This window comes from Erythrolamprus reginae, chromosome 8, assembly GCF_031021105.1.
Source record: "Erythrolamprus reginae isolate rEryReg1 chromosome 8, rEryReg1.hap1, whole genome shotgun sequence".
Taxonomy (NCBI): Eukaryota; Metazoa; Chordata; class Lepidosauria; order Squamata; family Dipsadidae; genus Erythrolamprus; species Erythrolamprus reginae.
Window position 1 is genome coordinate 3400858 of NC_091957.1, and position 19509 is coordinate 3420366.

Sequence of the window (19509 nt, forward strand, 5' to 3'; positions counted from 1 at the left end):
ATTTTCTGCGAATATTTTAAAACAAACACAACACCCCTCCCTCTCCGGCTGAGACCATGATTACGCGTTAATCCACGTCACATAGTCCCGTAAGCGGATTGGTGGTTTCACAGATCTCTGGGACCTGCGCAGTTCATTTTGCTGGGAGCTGCTTGCCTGGACGGCTGGCTCTGTTGCTCCGCTAAGGCTAGTCTCTGACGGGCCTGGTTGCGATGATGCATTTTGATCCTCGCCGGCCGCCAGGGGCAACAAGCAGCCATCGCTGGAGTCTCGAGGTGGTTCTGGTAAGTCCTCTATTGGTTTGTCTACAGTAGGTAAAATGTCTGGGTTAGTCTTCAATCTTTTGCGTAGTTGGTCGACATGCCGATGCCAACTGCGCCCATCTGTTAATATTACAACGTATGTTTTTAAACCTGTTTTATCCAATACTGTGCCATCTTTCCATTTATCGTTTGAATCATAGTCTTTGGCATAAATTAAATCCCCGATGTTAAAATGTCTCTCACTTTGTATTTTTATTTCTTTTTGGTCATTCTGGTAATTTGGGTGAATTCTGTCTAATTTAGAACGAAGGTTCCTGCCCATTAAAAGTTCTGCCGGGCTTTTGTTTGTTGACGCTGACGGCGTAATATGCTGAATGGTTAAAAATTCATCAATTTGTTGTTGCCAATCTCCTAGTGGTGCTTTGTTTAATGCTTCCTTTGTGGTTCTAACCATTCGTTCTGCTTGCCCATTAGCTTGGGCAAAATGAGGTGGAGTGAGCACATGTTTTATGCCCTGGTCTGCAAGAAATAGTTCCATTTGACGGGCTGTTAACTGAGGCCCGTTGTCAGATACTAAAGTATCTGGAATACCATGTGTGGCAAACATTTTCCTTAATGCCTTTATAGTTGCACTAGTAGTTGTGGATGCCATGAGTTCAATTTCCAGCCACTTGGAGTATGCATCCACAACCAGTAAAAAGGATTGGCCCCTGATTGGTCCTGCAAAGTCAATATGTATTCTAGACCAGGGCCCTCTTGGTGTTGGCCACTCTGATGGTGTAACTTTTGGTGGGTTGGGTCTTGTTCTCTGGCAGGGTATACAACCACCCACCCATGACTCTATGTCCTTGTCCAACCCTGGCCACCATAAATGACTTCTGGCAATAGTTTTCATTTTGACTATTCCTGGGTGACCTATATGCAATAACTGCAATGCTTGCTTCTGTAAGGCTTTTGGAATAACAACCCTGTCTCCCCACAATATACAATCTTTTAACACATTTAATTCAAGCTGTCTATTCTTAAAAGGTTGAAATTGGTTTGGTTGTTGTTCAATTGGCCATCCCTTTAATATCCATTGTTTAATAAATTTCAAAATTGGATCTGCTTGTGTCTGATTGGCTATTTCTGTTGCTGTTAATAACGTTTGTTTACTAGATTCAATTAATAAAACGCTTGAGGCAGGGGCTGGATCATTGACTAATTCTGTTTGGGGGCACCTGCTTAATGCATCAGCATTTCCTATGTCTTTCCCCCCCCTGTGGATTAATGTATAATTGTAAGCGGCTAGAAAAATAGTCCAGCGAGTCATGCGAGGAGAAAGAAAGGCGGGAGTTTGTTTGTTTCCCGCCAAAATGCCTAAAAGCGGTTTATGGTCGGTGATTAACGTAAAGGGCCGACCGCAAAGGTAATAATGAAAACGTTTAACTCCAGCGACAAGGGCTAACGCCTCCTTGTCGAGCTGGGAGTAATTCCTTTCAGCTGCCGAAAGAGTTTTAGAATAATAGGCTATTGGGGCTTCTGTGCCGTCCGGAAAATTATGGCTGAGGACGGCTCCTATGCCGAACGGTGAAGCGTCGCAGGTTAGGGATAAGGGCATAGCTACATTATATTGCACTAGGACACTATTGGAGGAAAGTAAATTTTTTACTGCTTGGAAAGCGGCTTGTTCTTTTGGTCCCCACGTCCAGGCAGAGTCTTTCTTTAGGAGGTTATGAAGCGGTTCTGCCACCGTCGCTTTCTGTTTAAGAAAGACGGAATAAAAGTTAAGGAGTCCTAGGAATGCTTGTAATTCTGTCTTATCTGAAGGGGTGGGGGCATTTCTTATGGCATCAACTTTGTCATTTGTGGGGTGAATCCCAAAACGATCTATTGTAAACCCCAAGAATTCAACTTTGGGCACAGCCCAAGAACATTTGTCTGCTTTCAAATGGAGTCCTGTTTCTTTAAATTTGGTCAAAACGCGCCTGATTCTGTCCCATAACTCAGATTTGGATGTGGCAGATATTAATACGTCGTCGAAATATGGAACGACCCCAGGAATATTATTTAAAATGCGTTCCATCAAACCCTGAAAGATACCTGGGGCGGTAGAGACTCCAAACTGGAGCCGGGTGCATTTAAAGGCACCCCTATGAGTTACGATTGTCTGGGCTTCAGAGGTGTCTTGATCTACGGTGAGCTGTTGATATGCCTGTGCCAGGTCCAACTTCGCGAAGATGGACCCATTTCCTAAGGTGTGCAAGAGTTGTTGCACTACTGGGATTGGATAGGCATTATGCTGTAGCGCTTTATTAATCGTGGCTTTATAATCTGCGCAAATTCTAATAGAGCCATCCGGCTTAACGGGTGTTACAATAGGAGTTTCCCATTTAGCGTGGTCAGTGGGAACTAAAATGCCCTGAGCTATTAATTTGTCCAATTGTTCATCCACTTTAGGCAAAAGTGGAATGGGGATTCTGCGGGGCTTTAATCGGATGGGCGAAATATTTGGGTCCAAATTAAACGAAATGGGGCTGCCTGTATATTTACCCAGAGTGCTAGAGAAAACTTCGGGAAATTCTTTCAATAAATCATTTGGGTCAAAAGAGTCACATATATTGTTAACCCCTGAAATTTCAATACCTAAAGGTTGTAACCAACGAAGTCCCAGTAATGAGTGTTTAGGACCGTCAACTACTAACAGAGGTAAAAACCCTTGAAATTTTTTAAACGCAATAGGAACATTTAAGCATCCTAACACTGGAATTGAATGGCCCTGAAAGTCACTCAAACCCGGTTCCCACGGTTGCAAGTCAGTTTGTTTAACACGAGGTAAATATAATTTAAGTTTTTCCCAAGGCATTATGGAATGTCTGGACCCGGTGTCTAATTCCATTTGGCAGGGGTGGCCGTTGAGGAAAAGAGAAACAAATAGCTTGTTTTCCGCAGCGGGAAAATTGCAGTTTACGGAAGAAGGGGATTTACCTCGTTGGTTAGAAGAGGGCGAGTTGTCAGCCGGGCGGGAAACGTTGCGCGAAAACGGTGGTCGTCGATTCCTTGGTGCAAAATAGGGTCGTTGGTTTTGTTGAGTTGCTGGAGTTGGGTTGGCGGCGCGGCAGACTTCGGCGATGTGGCCGCGGCGCTGGCAACGGCGGCAGTAGGCGTCTTTGAAATGGCAGCGAAAACGAGGGTGGTTTCCGTTGCAGCCGGCACATCTGTCTGCACGGGAGGCTTCTTTGGCGTCGTGGTCGGAGGCTCTTCGGATTTGGAGACAGGTGTCGTCTGGAGTAGCGGATTCTGAGTGTTTTTCATCAGAAGGGCAGGCGTGCCAAGGTGATTCATCAGGAATGTGATGAACGGTTGAGGTTGCGCGTTTAATTTCGGCAACAGATGTTTCAGATACCTCGGAGGCTTTTGCTGCCTTAAGAATGTCTTGGAGAGAGGCATCCTCATCAACTAAATATTTCTTCTGGAGCGTGATATTGGTTAGACCGAAAATGAGGCGGTCCATGAGCTGTTCCTCTGGATCCTTGTATTTGCACTTCGGGAGGAGTGCGCGTAGGCGAGTGATAAAATCGTTGGTGGATTCTCCGTCCGCTTGCCTCATCTGAGCGAATTGATGGCGGTATACGCGGACAGGAGTCGTCGGCTGATAATGGGCGGCAAGTTTTGCTTGTAGAGTTGACCATGCGACGGTTTCCAGGGTGTCTGGGTCAACGAGTGTAGAGGCTAGGCTGTAGACTTCTGTGCCGCAATAAGCGAGGAATATAGCTTTCTTCCTCTCGTCATCGGCGTCATGTAGATTGCTCGCTTTCAAGAAAAATGTAAATTTGGACATATACGAGGTCCAAGCTTCCGTCTCGGAGTTGAATACGGGCGGCGGTGGAGCCATGGCCGAGTTCATGGCTGCGTCAGCGGGAGTTCGACCTCCTCGTCGCCACTGAAAAGTCTGGACTCCGGTAGTCTTAAATCAAACTGTTTTATTCATGACAAGAGAGAATACAAACACTGGAACGGTAGAATCGCCGGAATGAGGGCAACGGCTAACCCGTTGCCCTTTTATACTCTTTTTAACGCGGGCTTTTTCCAACTGACACACATTTAACTTTCGCGGCTTTTCTTCTGAATAGCCGCGTCTTAACCAATCGCAGATTTTCTGCGAATATTTTAAAACAAACACAACAATTAGGTTGTAAAAAAAAAAAAAAAAATGGAGGTGGGGGAGGAGGAAACCCCCACACAATTCAACGAAGGGTTTTCCCCGTCCTTCTCCATCTTTCGTGCTGGGTACCACACACGGTTGTCATGGAGACCGCCACACGCAATGTTGCCATGCTTACAAAGCGTACGATGGGGCCTGGGACGACCCTCCGTTGCGTGCGAGGGGGGGAGAAACTGCTTGGTGGTGGTAGCAGTACGTGGTGCAAACCCAGAGTGCTCACGGCCTTTAGTAACATCAAAAACACGAAGCCTCCAAAATTTGGTTGATGCCGCTACAGCCATAATCTCTCCTGGCCTATGGGGCTCTCCGTATAACAGGTCAGAGATGGTGCGGTGTTCTATTATTATTATTATTATTATTATTATTATTATTATTATTATTATTAGTTTAGATGTGTATGACACCCCTTCTCCAAAGACTCAGAGATTAAATTGAGGTGGTATTAGTTGAAACAGCTCAAAACTCAAAGCGATGGGCGAGAAAGCAACGGTTTCCCCAGGTTTTCAAGTAGCCTTTAAAAAAAAACCCTAGAAGGGACCGTTCACACATTCAGGACATTAACCTGGTTACGGATTTTGCATTGTTTCTCTGGGTTTACAGAAGACGGTGACCTAGAATTTAACAATGGCCTCGTTGGGTGAATCTCACCAACGAGGAACATTAATCAAGCTTGGCACGGCATGAATGAGCCTTCAATTGACCTGGTTAATAAGCCATAAAATGCATCCTCCTCTCTCTCTCTCCCTCCCTCCATCTGTCTGTCTGTCTCTCTCTCTTTCACACACACACACACACACAGACAGACGGAAGGAGGGAGGGAGGGAGAGGGGGCAGGATGATGAGAAAGAGAGAGAGGAAAAGGAGGAAAGAGAAAGAAAGAGAGAAGAGAGAAAAGAGAAAGAATGAATGAAAGAAAGAGAGAAAGAGAGTGTGAGTGAGAGAGAGAGAAAAAGAGAGAAAGAGTGAGTTAAAGAGAGAGAGAGAAGAGAGAGAAAAAGAGAAAGAAAAATAAAGGGGGAGAGAAAGAGAGGGAGAGAAAGAAAGTGAAAGAGAGAGAGAGAAAGAGAGAGAGAAAAGAGAGAAGAGAGATAGAAAGAGAAAGAGAGAGAAAGAAAGTGAAAGAGAAAGAGACAGAGAGAAAAAGAGAGAGAAGAGAGAGAAGAGGGAGAAGAGAAAGAGAAAGAGGAAGAGTGAAAGGAGGAAAGAGAAAGAAAGAGAGAGAAAGAGAAAGAGAGAGGAAGAGAGAGAGGAAGAAAGAGACAGAGAGAAAGAAAGAGAGAGAGAAAAGAGAAGAGAAGAGAGAGAGAAAGAGAAAGAGAGAGAGAAAGAAAGTGAAAGAGAAAGAAAGAGAAAATGAGAGAGAAAAGAGAGAGAAAGAAAAAGAGAGTGAGTGAGTACCAAGAAGTCTCCAATCCTCCTCCTCCTATTCTTTATCTGTCTCTTTCTCTCCCTCCCTGTCCCCTCCCTGTCCCCTCCCCTTCCTCCTCCTCCTCCTTCTCCCATCAAGTACTGGAAGTATCTCTGGATGTTTTCTAGAGTGTTGATGTCCTAAGTGCGATGTGGGTTCCAGACCGATGAGCTGTGTTCAAGGAGACTAACTAAGTGGGAGAACCTGGGAAAATGTGCCAACCAGGGCTGTTGAATGGGTGCGTTGAAGCACCTTAACGCAAGTGAACCGAAAGGCAGCACAGAAGGTCAAATCAAATCCAAGGTTTTATGGGGGTCATAAATCAGCTGTCAGAAGGGCAAAACTATAAACAGTAGTTGCAAAAGTTGAAAGTTGGGTTTTATTGGGATGGAGTAGGCCACACCTTCAAGCAAGCCAAGGCAGATCCTGGCAGGTATATCGACACAATCTTTTGGGGCTCAGCCCTGAGCAAACGCTGTCAGAAAAAAGGGTCATTTCAGGATCCCACTCCTTTCATGCGTATTTAAAAAGCATTTTGAAAAACTAAAGGTTTCTCTTTTACTAGTATCAGGTATGTAAATATTATTATATCTGTTTTCGTAGATTTTCACGGGTACAGGTATGATGGTCTTCGCATATTCAGGTTTCTTCCCATGTAGGATTTGGAGATTTCTGGTGACGTTTCGACGAGGTCCCACTCGTCATCTTCAGGCTGGTGTTTCTGTCCTTGTTCTAGGGCGAACACGAACAAGGACAGAAACACCAGCCTGAAGATGACGAGTGGGACCTCGTCGAAACGTCACCAGAAATTTCCAAATCCTACACGGGAAGAAACCCGAATATGTGAAGACCATCATTATTATATCTCTGTATACCACCAATATGTACTTTACAAAACAAAGAAAATAAAAATAAATTAATTTTTTTCTCCCTTTTTCCTTCCCCCATTCACTTTCAGACTTCCTTCCTTCCCCTTTTATCTTTCTTCCTTCCTCCTTCCTTCCTCCATTCCTTCTTCTTTTATCTCCCTTCTTTTCTTCACTCCACTTTTATCTTCCTTCCTTCTTTCCTTCCTTCCTTCACTTTTTGTCTTCCTTCCTTTCTTCCTTCCACTTTTATCTTCTTTCCTTCCTTCTTTCCTTCCTTCTTCCTTCCTTCCCTTTTTGTCTTCCTTCCTTCCACTTTTATCTTCCTTCCTTAATTCCTTCCTTCCCCATTATCTTCCTCCCTTTCTTCATTCCACTTTAATCTTCCTTCCTCCTTCCTTCCTTCCTTCCTTCCTTCTTTCTTAATTCCTTCTTTCCTTCCTTCCTTTCTTCATTCCACTTTAATCTTTCTTCCTTCCTCCTTTCTTTCCTTTCTTCATTCCACTTTTATCTTTCTCCCTCCCTCCTTCCCTCCCTCCTTCCTTCCTTAATTCCTTCCTCCCCCTTTTATCTTCCTCTTTTGCTCCCTTCCTCCTTTTGCACATCATAATTATACTTATCTTTACATTTAAAAAAAACCCTTGCATACAGAAAACTAGTTGTCAGGAAAATGACCACCATGCTCCGGACACTTTTTATTTTCTACACACGGGACTTATTTCCATTTTCAGAGGTTTAGCCCATTCCCAATCTGCAGCCTGAAATAATTCTGTATATCCAGGGAGTCTTAAGAATTCAGGGAGAAAAATGCCAGGGTCCTTGTGCAAATGCAGGCAATTGTTTTGTCAGTTGTAAACACACTGGAAGGAGCTGCCAGTCCACTCACTTTTGTCATTTTATATCTAGATTAATTCCTCCTGTTCATTGGCCTCTTGGGAGAAATCAAAACACGGCCTTCGAGTTTGGCCAGGCAGTCACCTCGGAGCTCTTGACGTCAACTCTGCCTCCCGGAAAATATTTTCTTTGACCGAGGGCCAAACCAAGCTCAGAACTGGGGAAGAAAGCCAGGCAATAAATCTTCGGCCGAGGAGTAAAATCAGCAGGATCCTGGCACTTTGTAGGTGGGCCAAAACAGGGCAATTGAAAAGAAAAATAACGAATGTGTGTTCAGGGTTTGGGAGAGCTGCAAGTGACCTCCAAATAAACTCATCATTTGGAGAAACCACGCTTCTTTCTTTCTTTCTTTCTTTCTTTCTTTCTTCCTTCCTTCTCTTTCTTTTCTTTTTCTTCCTACTTTCTTTCTACTCTTTCTTTCTTTCTTTTTCTTTCTTTTTTCTTTCCTTTATTTTTTTTCTTTCTCTTTTTTCTTTCTCTTTCGTTCTTTCATTACTGCCTTTTTTGCAGCAATAGTCACATCTGGCTTCTCAAGTGGTAAATGGTTAGAATAGAATAGAATAGAATAGAATAGAATAAGGGCTGGAATAGAATGGAATGGAATAGAATAGAATTAGAAGAAGAGAAGAGAAGAGACGAGAACATATGAAGAACGATTGCAGGAACTGGGTAAATGGCTAGTTTAATGAAAAGAAGGACCAGGGGAGACATAGTAATAACACAGTTGGAAGGGACTTTGGAGGTCTTCTAGTCCAACCCCCTGCTTGGAAACCCTACACTACTTCAGACAGATGGTTATCCAACATCTTCTTGAAAACTTCCAGTGTTGAAGCATTCACAACTTCTGGAGGCAAGTTTTTCCACGGATTGTTCTCACTGTCAGGGAATTTCTCCTTAGTTCTAAGTCGCTTCTCTCCTTGTTTAGTTTCCACCCATTGCTTCTTGTTCTACCCTCATGTGCTTTGGAGAATAGCTTTACTCCCTCTTCTTTGGGGCAACCCCTGAGATACTGGAACACTGCTATCCTGTCTCCCCTGGTCCTTCTTTTCATTAAACTAGCCATGCCCAGTTCCTGCAACCGTTCCTCCTATGTTTTAGCCTCCAGTCCCCTAATCCTCTTTGTCGCTCTTCTCTGCACTTTTTCTAGAGTCTCAACATCCTTTTTGCATCGTGGTGACTTTTTACATCCGTGCACTACAAAGCTGCTATTATTATTATTATTATTATTATTATTATTATTATTATTATTATTATTATTATAGTTGTTCTTGTAGTGGTGGTGGTTGTGGTTGTTGTTGTTATCATTATTATCATTATTATCATTATCATTATTATTATTATTATTATTATTATCGTTATTATTAATTCAGTATTACTACCCTCCCCCCCTCTTCCTTCTTCATTGAATGTTCAGCTACTTTAGATGGACAGCAGATGGCAGTAGAATCCCACTGTTGCCTGATCTGAGAAAATGAAGCAGCCAAGGAGACTACAAATACAACTTGTTGAATGCAAAACCGAATTCCGAAACTTCAATCAGGGAAACACCAGGAAATCCCCAACCTTGAGCGTAGACGGGGAAGTTGAAAACAAAAAACAGGAAGGTGGCGGACTATTTTTATTATGCCCTTCCTTTAAAGCCAGGGGAAAACTTGACCGTTGCCATGGGTCGGCTTTTGTTTATGGGGCGGCTTGATTTTAATTCTCCAAGGCACCTGAAGGGCAGGACGAGAAGCAATGGACAGAACTGGAGGTCATCTAGTCCAACCCCCTGCTCGGGCAGGAAAACCTACACTGCTTCAGACAAATGGTTCTCCAATCTCTTCTTGAAAGCTTCCACCGTTGGAGCATTCACAACTTCTGGTGGCAAGCAGTTCCCCTGATTAATTGTTCTCACTGTCAGGAAATTCCTCCTTAGTTCTAAGTTGCTTCTCTCCTTGATTAGTTTCCACCCATTGCTTCTTGTTCTACCCGCGGGTGCTTTGGAGAATAGATCAGGTTAACAGAGTTGGAAGGGACCTTGGAGGTCATCTAGTCCAACCCGCCACCCAATCAGAAGACCCTCCACCATTTCTGAGCGACGGCAGTCCAAACTCTACTTGAAAGCTTCCATTAATGAAGCTCCCACAACATCCTCACTACCTCTTCTTTGTGGCAAACTGATGAAAACACCTGTAGTTCAGCAGTTCAAATCTCACCACCGGCTCAAGGTTGACTCAGCCTTCCATCTTTCCCAGGTGGGTCAAATGAGGCCCCAGATTGTTGGGGGCAAGAGGCTGATTCTGTAAACCACTTAGAGAGGGTTACGAAAGCACTATGAAGCGGTCTATAAGTCTAAATGCTATTGCTATTGCTAAGCATAGTCAATGGGAAAATCAGTTACATTTAATAACCCCTGTTAACAATGGCATGGATTCACTTAGCCGATGTGGCGAGAAAGCTCATGAAATGGGACAGAATTGAATGAACGAACGAATGAACGAACGAACGAACGAATGATGAATGAATGAATGAATGAATTCATAGAAACATAAAAGATTGATGGCAGAGAAAGACCTCCCGGTCCATCTAGTCTGCCCTTATACTATTTCCTGCATTTTATCTTAGGATGGATCTATGTTTATCCCAGGCATGTTTCAATTCAGTGACTGTAGATTGACCAACCACGTCTGCTGGAAGTTGGTTCCAAGCATCTACGACTCTTTCAGTAAAATAATATTTTCTCACGTTGCTTCTGATCTTTCCCCCAACTAACCTCAGATTGTGTTCCCTTGTTCTTGGGTTCACTTTCCTATTAAAAACACTTTGCTCCTGAACCTTATTTAACCCTTTGACATATTTAAATGTTTCGATCGTGTCCCCCCTTTCCCTTCTGTCCTCCAGATTCTACAGGTTGAGTTCATTAAGTCTTTCCTGATAGGTTTTATGCTTCAGACCTTCCACCATTTTTGTAACCCGTCTTTGGACCCGTTCAATTTTATCCATATCTTTTTGTAAGTGAGGTCTCCAGAACTGGACACAGTATTCCAAATGTTCTACTTGCTGTCCCTACTGCCTGACCGCACTGTTCACCCATTCAATTAGGATGCAGCTACGAGAGCAATCATGGGCTTCCCCAAATATGCCCATGTTACACCAACACTCCGCAGTCTGCATTGGTTGCCGATCAGTTTCCGGTCACAATTCAAAGTGTTGGTTATGACCTATAAAGCCCTTCATGGCACCGGACCAGAATATCTCAGGGACTGTCTTCTGCTGCACGAATCCCAGCGACCAGTTAGGTCCCACAGAGTTGGCCTTCTCCGGGTCCCGTCAACTAAACAATGTCGTTTGGCGGGGCCCAGGGGAAGAGCCTTCTCTGTGGCGGCCCCGACCCTCTGGAACCAGCTCCCCCCAGAGATTAGAATCGCCCCCACCCTCCTTGCCTTTCGTAAGCTTCTTAAAACCCACCTCTGCCATCAGGCATGGGGGAATTGAGATACGCTTTCCCCCTAGGCCTTTACAATTTATGCCTGGTATGTTTGTGTGTATGTTTGGTTTTATAATAAGGGTTTTTTAGTTGTTTTAGTATTGGATTGTTACATGCTGTTTTTTATCACTGTTGTTAGCCGCCCCGAGTCTACGGAGAGGGGCGGGATACAAATCCGATAGATAGATAGATAGATAAATAAATAGATAAATAGATAAATAAATAAATAAATAAATAAATAAATAAATAAATAAATAAATAAATAAATAAATTTGATCAATATCTTTTTGCAGGTGAGGCCTCCAGAACTGAGCACATTTTACAAACGTCTCATTTATCAATAATGGGTCCAGCTGTGGTTGTAAGTCAGGAAGTCATGTATAATTCAGCCCATCCTTGCCAGCTCAGATCCACTACAATGAGTGATGCTGCCTTGTGTCAATCAAGCTTTGCCAAAAAAATAATAATAATCCCAGTTTCAGGGCTGAGTTGGAACCAGAAAAAGGCACGATCTGGAATGCAAAACAGAGTTTCAGCGACAACAAAGTAGCCCGCAATAAAAAATGGTGATTCACGGGGGAAGCCCTTGTCTCCCATTAAGCATCTAGTCATTATAAAATGTCAGAACAAATTGTTCTTTTAGGAGATTCTTTTGCATCCGACACCAAATCAGCTGGCGCCACCTCCTGGCTCCATCAGGAAGAACCATTAGTAATCCTGAATCCTGCGTAGGGGGGGTTGGACTAAAAGACCTTCCGAGACCCCTTCCAACTCTGTCACTCTGTATTCTGTCCACTGGTGGGTTGCTGCCAATTCGGACCAGTTCTACAGAACCACTTCAGATCATGCAGAATGCAGCTGCGAGAGCAATCATGGGCTTCCCCATGTATGCCCATGTTACACCAACACTCCGCAGTTTGCATTGGTTGCCGATCAATTTCCGGTCACAAGTCAAAGTGTTGGTTATGACCCATAAAGCCCTTCATGGCACTGGACCAGAATATCTCCGAGACCACCTTCTGCCGCACGAATCCCAGCGACCAGTTAGGTCCCACAGAGTTGGCCTTCTCCGGGTCCCGTCGACTAAACAGTGTCGTTTGGCGGGACCCAGGGGAAGAGCCTTCTCTGTGGCGGCCCCGACCCTCTGGAACCAGCTCCCCCCAGATATCAGAGTTGCCCCCACCCTCCTTGCCTTTCTCATGCTCCTTAAAACCCACCTCTGTCGTCAGGCATGGGGGAACTGAAATTTCCCTTCCCCCTAGGCTTATAGAATTTATGCATGGTATGCTTGTATGTATGAGTGGTTCTTTAAATTGGGGTTTTTTAGATTGTTTTTAATATTAGATTTGTTTACATTGTCTTTTTATATTGTTGTTAGCCGCCCCGAGTCTTCGGAGAGGGGTGGCATACAAATCAAATCAAATAAAATCAAATCAAATCAATAAACAAACAAACAAACAAACAAACCAGTAGCGGAAATTTCCTGCTCCAGAACAGGTCCTCCAATTTAGTTTCGCAAGTAGGTGCAATTATTATTATTATTATTATTATTATTATTATTATTATTATTATTTATTAGAGTTGTATGCCGCCCCTCTCCGTAGACTTGGGGCAGCTCACAACAACAATAAAACAATGTATAACAAATCTAATAATTTAAAACCCCTTATTAAAAAGCAAAAACATACACACAAACATACCATGCATAAACTGTATAGGCCCGGGGGAGATGTCTCAATTCCCCCATGCCTGATGGCAGAGGTGGGTTTTAAGGAGTTTACGAAAGGCAAGGAGGGTGGGGGCAGTCCTAATCTCCAGGGGGAGTTGATTCCAGAAGGCTGGGGCCGCCACAGAGAAGGCTCTTCCCCTGGGGCCCACCAGACGGCATTGTTTAGCCGAGGGGACCCGGAGAAGGCTGACTCTGTGTACGCTCACTCTTTCGGCACCCAAGGAAAAAAACCTTCGCCATCGCTGCTCTAAGGAAATGTTTTTCCTCTGACGCCGTCGACAAATCCTTTCTTCCCAGACGTAGATCCCAGACTGTTTTCCCAGCCGAAATTAAAACCCGGGTGGTGCCGTTTTGCCTCAACAGCACAACACAAGGCAGGTTGACACAGGCCCTGTTGGCTCCAGCTGAAGTCAGCAGCCAAGGTGCTTATTTGACTAGGCCCCCAAAAAACGCAGCTGAATTCCCATTTATCACAGTACGAAACCCAGCACAGCGATAATAAAAACTGCCATAAACTACAAACACGTGGCCCGGATGCTCCCTTGGACACACCTGTGCCACAACTGCCACCTACCAGTGGTAACGAACTGGTGGGGTCATAAACCTGAGAAAGTAGTTGAAAACAAACACGCCGAAACACTTTGGGACTTTGGATTCAAACTGACAAGGTTTTGAAACACAATACACCGGACCTCATGATTGTGGAAAAGAAAAAAGTGTGCATCATTGATGTCAACCATACCAGGTGACAGCCGAATTGATGAAAAACAATAAGAAAAACATAGCCGATATCAGGATCTTAAAATCGAACTACGACAACTTTGGCATAAACCAGCACAGGTGGATCCAGTAGTAATCAACACACTGGGTGCGGTGCGAAAAGACCTCAGCCGGCATTTGGAAACAATAGACATTGACAAAATCCACAATCTGTCCGTCGCAAAAGGCCTCCATACTTGGATCTCATACGAAAATATATCGCAAAGTCCTAGATGCTTGGGAAGTGTTCGACTTGTGGTATTTGTGATATGAAATCCAGCATATCAATCACATTTGCTGTACACTACTGTTTTTTGTGAATAAAATAATAATAATAATAATAATAATAATAATAATAATAATAATAATAAGAAGAAGAAGAAGAAGAAGAAGAAGAAGAAGAAGAAACATAGAAGACTGACGGCAGAAAAAGACCTCATGGTCCATCTAGTCTGCCCTTATACTATTTCCTGTATTTTATCTTACAATGGATATATGTTTATCCCAGGCATGTTTAAATTCAGTTACTGTGGATTTACCAACCACGTCTGCTGGAAGTTTGTTCCAAGGATCTACTACTCTTTCAGTGAAATAATATTTTCTCACGTTGCTTCTGATCTTTCCCCCAACTAACCTCAGATTGTGTCCCCTTGTTCTTGTGTTCACTTTCCTATTAAAAACACTTCCCTCCTGAACCTTAGACGAAGAAGAAGAAGAAGAAGAAGAAGGAGAAGGAGAAGGAGAAGGAGAAGAAAAAGAAGAAGAAGATGATGAAGGAGGAGGAGGAGAAGAAGAAGATGAAGGGGGAGGAGGAGGAGAAGATGATGATGATGATGAAGGAGAAGGAGAAGATGATGATGATGATGGAGAAGGAGAAGGAGAAGGAGAAGGAGAAGGAGAAGAAGAAGAAGAAGAAGAAGAAGAAGAAGAAGAAGAAGAAGAAGAAGAAGAAGAAGAAGAAGAAGAAGAAGAAGAGTTGGAAGAGAACTTGGAGGTCTTCTAGTCCAACCCCCTACTTAGGCAGGAAACTACTGTCCAATTTAAAAACAATAAACATTGACTAAATCACGATCTGTCAGTTGCAAAAGGCCTCCATACTTGGATCTGCGCTCATCATATGAAAATACATCACACGATCCTAGACGCTTGGGAAGTGTTCGACTTGTGATATTTGTGATACGAAATCCAGCATGTCAATCACGTTTGCTGTGTATTACTGTTTTTTTGTGAATAAAATAATAGTAATAGTAATAGTAGAAGTAATGGTAATAGTAATAATAATAGTAGTAGTAGAAACATAGAAACATAGAAGACTGACGACAGAAAAAGAACTCCTGGTCCATCTAGCCTGCCCTTACACTATTTCCTGTATTTTATCTTAGGATGGATATATGTTTATCCCAGGCATGTTTAAATTCAGTTACTGTGGATTTATCAACCACGTCTGCTGGAAGTTTGTTCCAAGGATCTACTACTCTTTCAGTAAAATAATATTTTCTCATGTTGCTTTTGATCTTTCCCCCAACTAACTTCAGATTGTGTCCCCTTGTTCTTGTGTTCACTTTCCTATTAAAAACACTTCCCTCCTGGACCTTATTTAACCCTTTAATATATTAAATGTTTCGATCATGTCCCCCCTTTTCCTTCTGTCCTCCAGACTATACAGATTGAGTTCATGAAGTCTTTCCTGATATGTTTTATGCTTCAGACCTTCCACCATTCTTGCAGCCCGTCTTTGGACCCGTTAATAGTAATAGTAGTGGTAATAATAATAATAATAATAATAATAACAACAACAACAACAATAATAATATCATCATCATCATCTAGGGCAGTATTGGCGAACTTTTTTTGGTTTGGGTGACTAAAGTGTGCCCACACCCATAAAGAAATCCCTTTCCCCAAATACATGCACACAACCTTTGCGTTGCCTCCATGTGCATGCACACAACCCCCGTGCATAAACACAAACCACTTTGCGCATATGCATAGGCCTCACTGAAGCCTCTGGACTTCCGGTAGGCCCGTTGGATCATTTCGCCGTCCCCAGAGTTCAGGAAATCCTCTTGAAGCCCTGGGGACGACGAAAACGGGCCAACCGGGAATTCGGAAACGCCTGTGCGCTGGAGTGGACATGGGTCAATTCTTCACGTGCCCTGAGATACGACTCTGCGCCTGAAACATGTGTGCCGCAGCTTCACCATCCCCGATCCGACGGCTTTCAGGCGTCTCCTATCCATCTGGAAGCCAAATTCAAGATTTAGCAAACCAGCCAACGCACTTTCAACTGTTTCCAAGGTAATTCTTGGTGGCAAAACCGGGGAGAAACGGCACAATCTTAAACTCTGGGATTTAAGCACATGGCGGTTCCCACAGCTTTGTGGGATCGATTTGGGAGCACCAATATCCCCTTAGCCCCAGCTCGAAACCCCTGGGCCCAACCCCCTAAAAGCTTCAGCTGACATTGCCCATCATCCACTCCGACCTACCAGTACAGGCAATCCATTTAGTGACCGTTCCAAGTTATGACAGCCCTGAGAAAAAAAGGGCGGGTTTTTTATCCCCCACGCTTAACGACCCTTGTAGCATCTCAACCATGTGCTCAACCGCCGTGGCAAGAAAGCTCATAAAACTCAGCCCTGAACAAATGTCTCGCTTAGCAACATAAAACGCTGGCTCAGTGGCGACCATAAGCTGAGGACGACCTGTAATTTTTAACAATTCAGAGGCATATTACTTACAGGACCGCCTTCTGCCGCATAAATCCCAGCGGCCGGTTATGTCCCACAGAGTCGGCCTTCTCCAGTTCCCGTCGACCAGACAATGTTGTCTGGCGGGACCTAGGAGAAGAGCCTTCTCTGTGGCGGCCCCGGTCCTCTGGAATCAGCTCCCTTCAGAGATTCGCACTGCTCCCACCCTCCTTGCCTTTCACAAGAGTCTGAAGACTCATTTATGTCGCCAGGCCTGGGGCAATTAGATCAAGCCCCCCCTGACTATGTGATGTGTGGTTGTGATTGTTTTCTTAATATAGTGGGGTCTTAGCCTATAGTTTTAATTAATTAATTTGTGAACCCATTGTTTTATATTGTACCCTGTGAGCCACCTCGAGTCTTCGGAGAAGGGTGGCATACAAGTCTAATTAATAATGATAATGATGATGATGATGATGATGATAATAATAATAATAATAATAATAATAATAATAATAATAATATTTAGTAGATTTGTATGCCGCCCCTCTCCAAAGACTCGGGGCAGCTCACAACAACAACAACAATACAATACATAGAATACAAATCCAATAGAGTTAAAAAACTAGATTAATAATACAGTAATCGTTATTGACCCTTCCAGTGAGGGGTCACTTTGGGGCGCCCAAGGGCCCAGCTGTGAGGCTGAATCCCTGGGGTTTGAAAATGAAGAACCATGGGAAGGTGTTTCGACAGAAAAATAAATAGCACAGAGGGCCTTTAAGGGTCATCTAGTTCAACCCCCCAGCATCTCCAATGCCATAACCACTGCGGGGGGGGGGTGTGCTTTTAAACCCACCCCCCACTGTTCCGTGCCCCAACCCACCGACTCAAAAGTCCTTTATTTCACGGTAAGATCCAACACCCCACCCCCATGAAAGCTTATTCGGATGAATCCTTAGGAACAGGAGCCCTGTAGCTAAGCCGTGCCTCAGTTCTCCTTTTTCAATTCCCCTGTCGGGGAGGACGGGACTTTTCCAGTCTTCCACATCTGCACACACCCACAAACACACACCCACACGCTCAGCGCCCTTTGAAAGACGCGCGTTCGGGGCTTCCGCGGAGCTCTCCAAACCCCAACAGCTGCATTCACACGTGCCAAGCCTAGGTTAGGGGGCAAGGCGGGAGGGGGAGGAGCTTCTTCCCACGGGGGGGGGGGAGACTAAAGTCACCGAGACCGACCTCCAGAACGTGTCCCTCCCCCGCACCCTCCAAACAAGGCGAGGGTCGTGAGGACGCATCCCCTTCCCATCCCCTCCAACCGTTGCGCCTTTAACTCACCTGGCTCTCCAACATCATGGTTCGCCGCTCATCGTTCCTAAGAAGCCGGGCGAGGAGAAAGCAGGCGGGGAGGGAGGGCTAGATCCAGGCCCGGGAATGGTGGCGGTGGGGGGGGGGCTCGGGGACCCGCTAGGAGAGGAGGAAGAGGAGGAGGAGGAAGGAGCGGCGGCGGCAGGTGGAGGAGCGCAGGGCTGGCCAAGCGGCGCTGTTCAGCAGCTGGCCAAGCCCATAATAATCCCGGCTTCCTGCTCGCCTTCTCCAGGCGGAGCTGGGGCCATCCCCGAGCGGCGTCTCCATCCACTTCGCGCCCGGCGCCGGGAGCTCGGCAGACCGCGGCTGGCCGATCCGGTGGCTTTGCAAGACACAGGGCGCGTCAATTGCAAGCCGTCACAACTGGTCAATTGCAAACCCCCTCTCTCCCCGATCTGATGGCTTGCAAGCCACAGGGCTGGTCAATTGCAAGCCGACAAGGGCTGGTCAATTACAATCTCCCCCTCCCATATGATGGCTTGCAAGCCGGCAGAGCCTGGTCAATTGCAGCCCCCCTACCCAATCTGATGGCTTGCAAGCCACAGGGCGCGTCAATAGCCAGCCGGCAGCGCTGGTCAGTTGCAGCCTCTCTTCCCCCAGATGTGATGGCTTGCAAGACACAGGGATGGTCAATTACAAGCCGGCAGAGCTGGTCAATTGCAGCCAACCCCGATCCGATGGCTTGCAAGCCACAGGGCGCGTCAATTATAAGCCGGCAGGGGCTGGTCAATTGTAGCCCCCCCCTACCCGATCTGATGGCTTGCAAGCCACAGGGCTGGTCAATTGCAAGCCGGAACCCGGTGCAATTTGCTCCGGGGACGCCCCCGCCCGTGGAGACCCTAGCCTCCCACCCCCTCCACCCCCACCCCCCGCCCCGCCTCCCTCTCACCCCGAAGAGGAGGAGAAGCGGATGGCAGCGCCGGCTTGGCCTTAGGATCGCGCGGGGGGAGCCAGGAGGCGGAGGAAGCCGAAGGGAAGCGCCCACGGGGAGGGAAGGCGCGGCGGGGAAAGAGGCGGAGAGGTAACGCGACTCCGCCGCCGGCGAGCAGGTAAAACAGCCTCCCCTCCCCGTTTCCCGTGCGCGCGCCTGCGCGTGTGTTAAACTACACCGCCCACAAGAAGAAGAAGCGCGCGCAAAAGCGGTGGGAAAGATGAAGGCGCCTTGGCCGGGGCTCCTGAGCTCGTGCAGAAAGCCAGCTAGGCAGCCCGAGGAGGTTTAAGCTGCCCCTTTGCCTTGCAACCGTTCCATCAATCAAGACAGAGAGAGGGGGGGAGGGAGAGGAAAGGGAGGAAGGAAAGAAGGAAGGGAGGGAGGTAGGAAGGAAAGAAGGAAGGAAAGTAGGGAGGGTGGGAGGAAAGGAGGAAGGAAGAGAGGAAGGAAGGAAAGAAGGGAGGGAGGGAGGAAAGGAGGAAGGAAGAGAGGAAGGGAGGAAAAAGGGAGGGAGGGAAGGAGGAAGGAAGAGAGGAAGGGAGGAAAAAAGGGAGGGAGGGAAGGAAAAGGAAGGAAAGGAGGGAGGAAGGAAAGGAGGAAGGGAGGAGGAAAGGAGAGGAGGAAGGAAGAGAGGAAGGAAGGAGTTATTCATATAGTTATTATTCTATCTTGGAGAGGAAATTTAATTCTCTTGGCCACCACTGAGGTTTGTAGGCCACCCACGTTTGCAAAAATAAAAATAAAAATAAAATAAATCTCACTTGGAGTGTATTTTCATTTTGGCTGGACAAAACCCCGAGGGGACACAGCCAGGGCTTTCACACTGTGTGACACACACACAAACACACACACCGGATGGGAACCAATTGCCCACTGCAAAGCAAAAAACCCAATCCAATTATCCATCCTTAAGATGCCACAGGAT

General features: G+C 45.6%; 1 protein-coding gene across 1 annotated transcript in view; it reads right to left on the reverse strand.

Annotated features, from left to right (window-relative positions):
• The window catches only part of RALGDS (ral guanine nucleotide dissociation stimulator), a 67028-nt gene extending 48911 nt beyond the window's left edge, over window positions 1-18117 (reverse strand). The window contains exon 1 of the mRNA XM_070758496.1: window positions 17624-18117. Coding sequence (XP_070614597.1) covers window positions 17624-17641 — 18 coding nt within the window. The 5' untranslated portion in view covers window positions 17642-18117. The remainder of the gene's footprint in view (window positions 1-17623) is intronic.
• Window positions 18118-19509: the final 1392 nt, after the last annotated feature.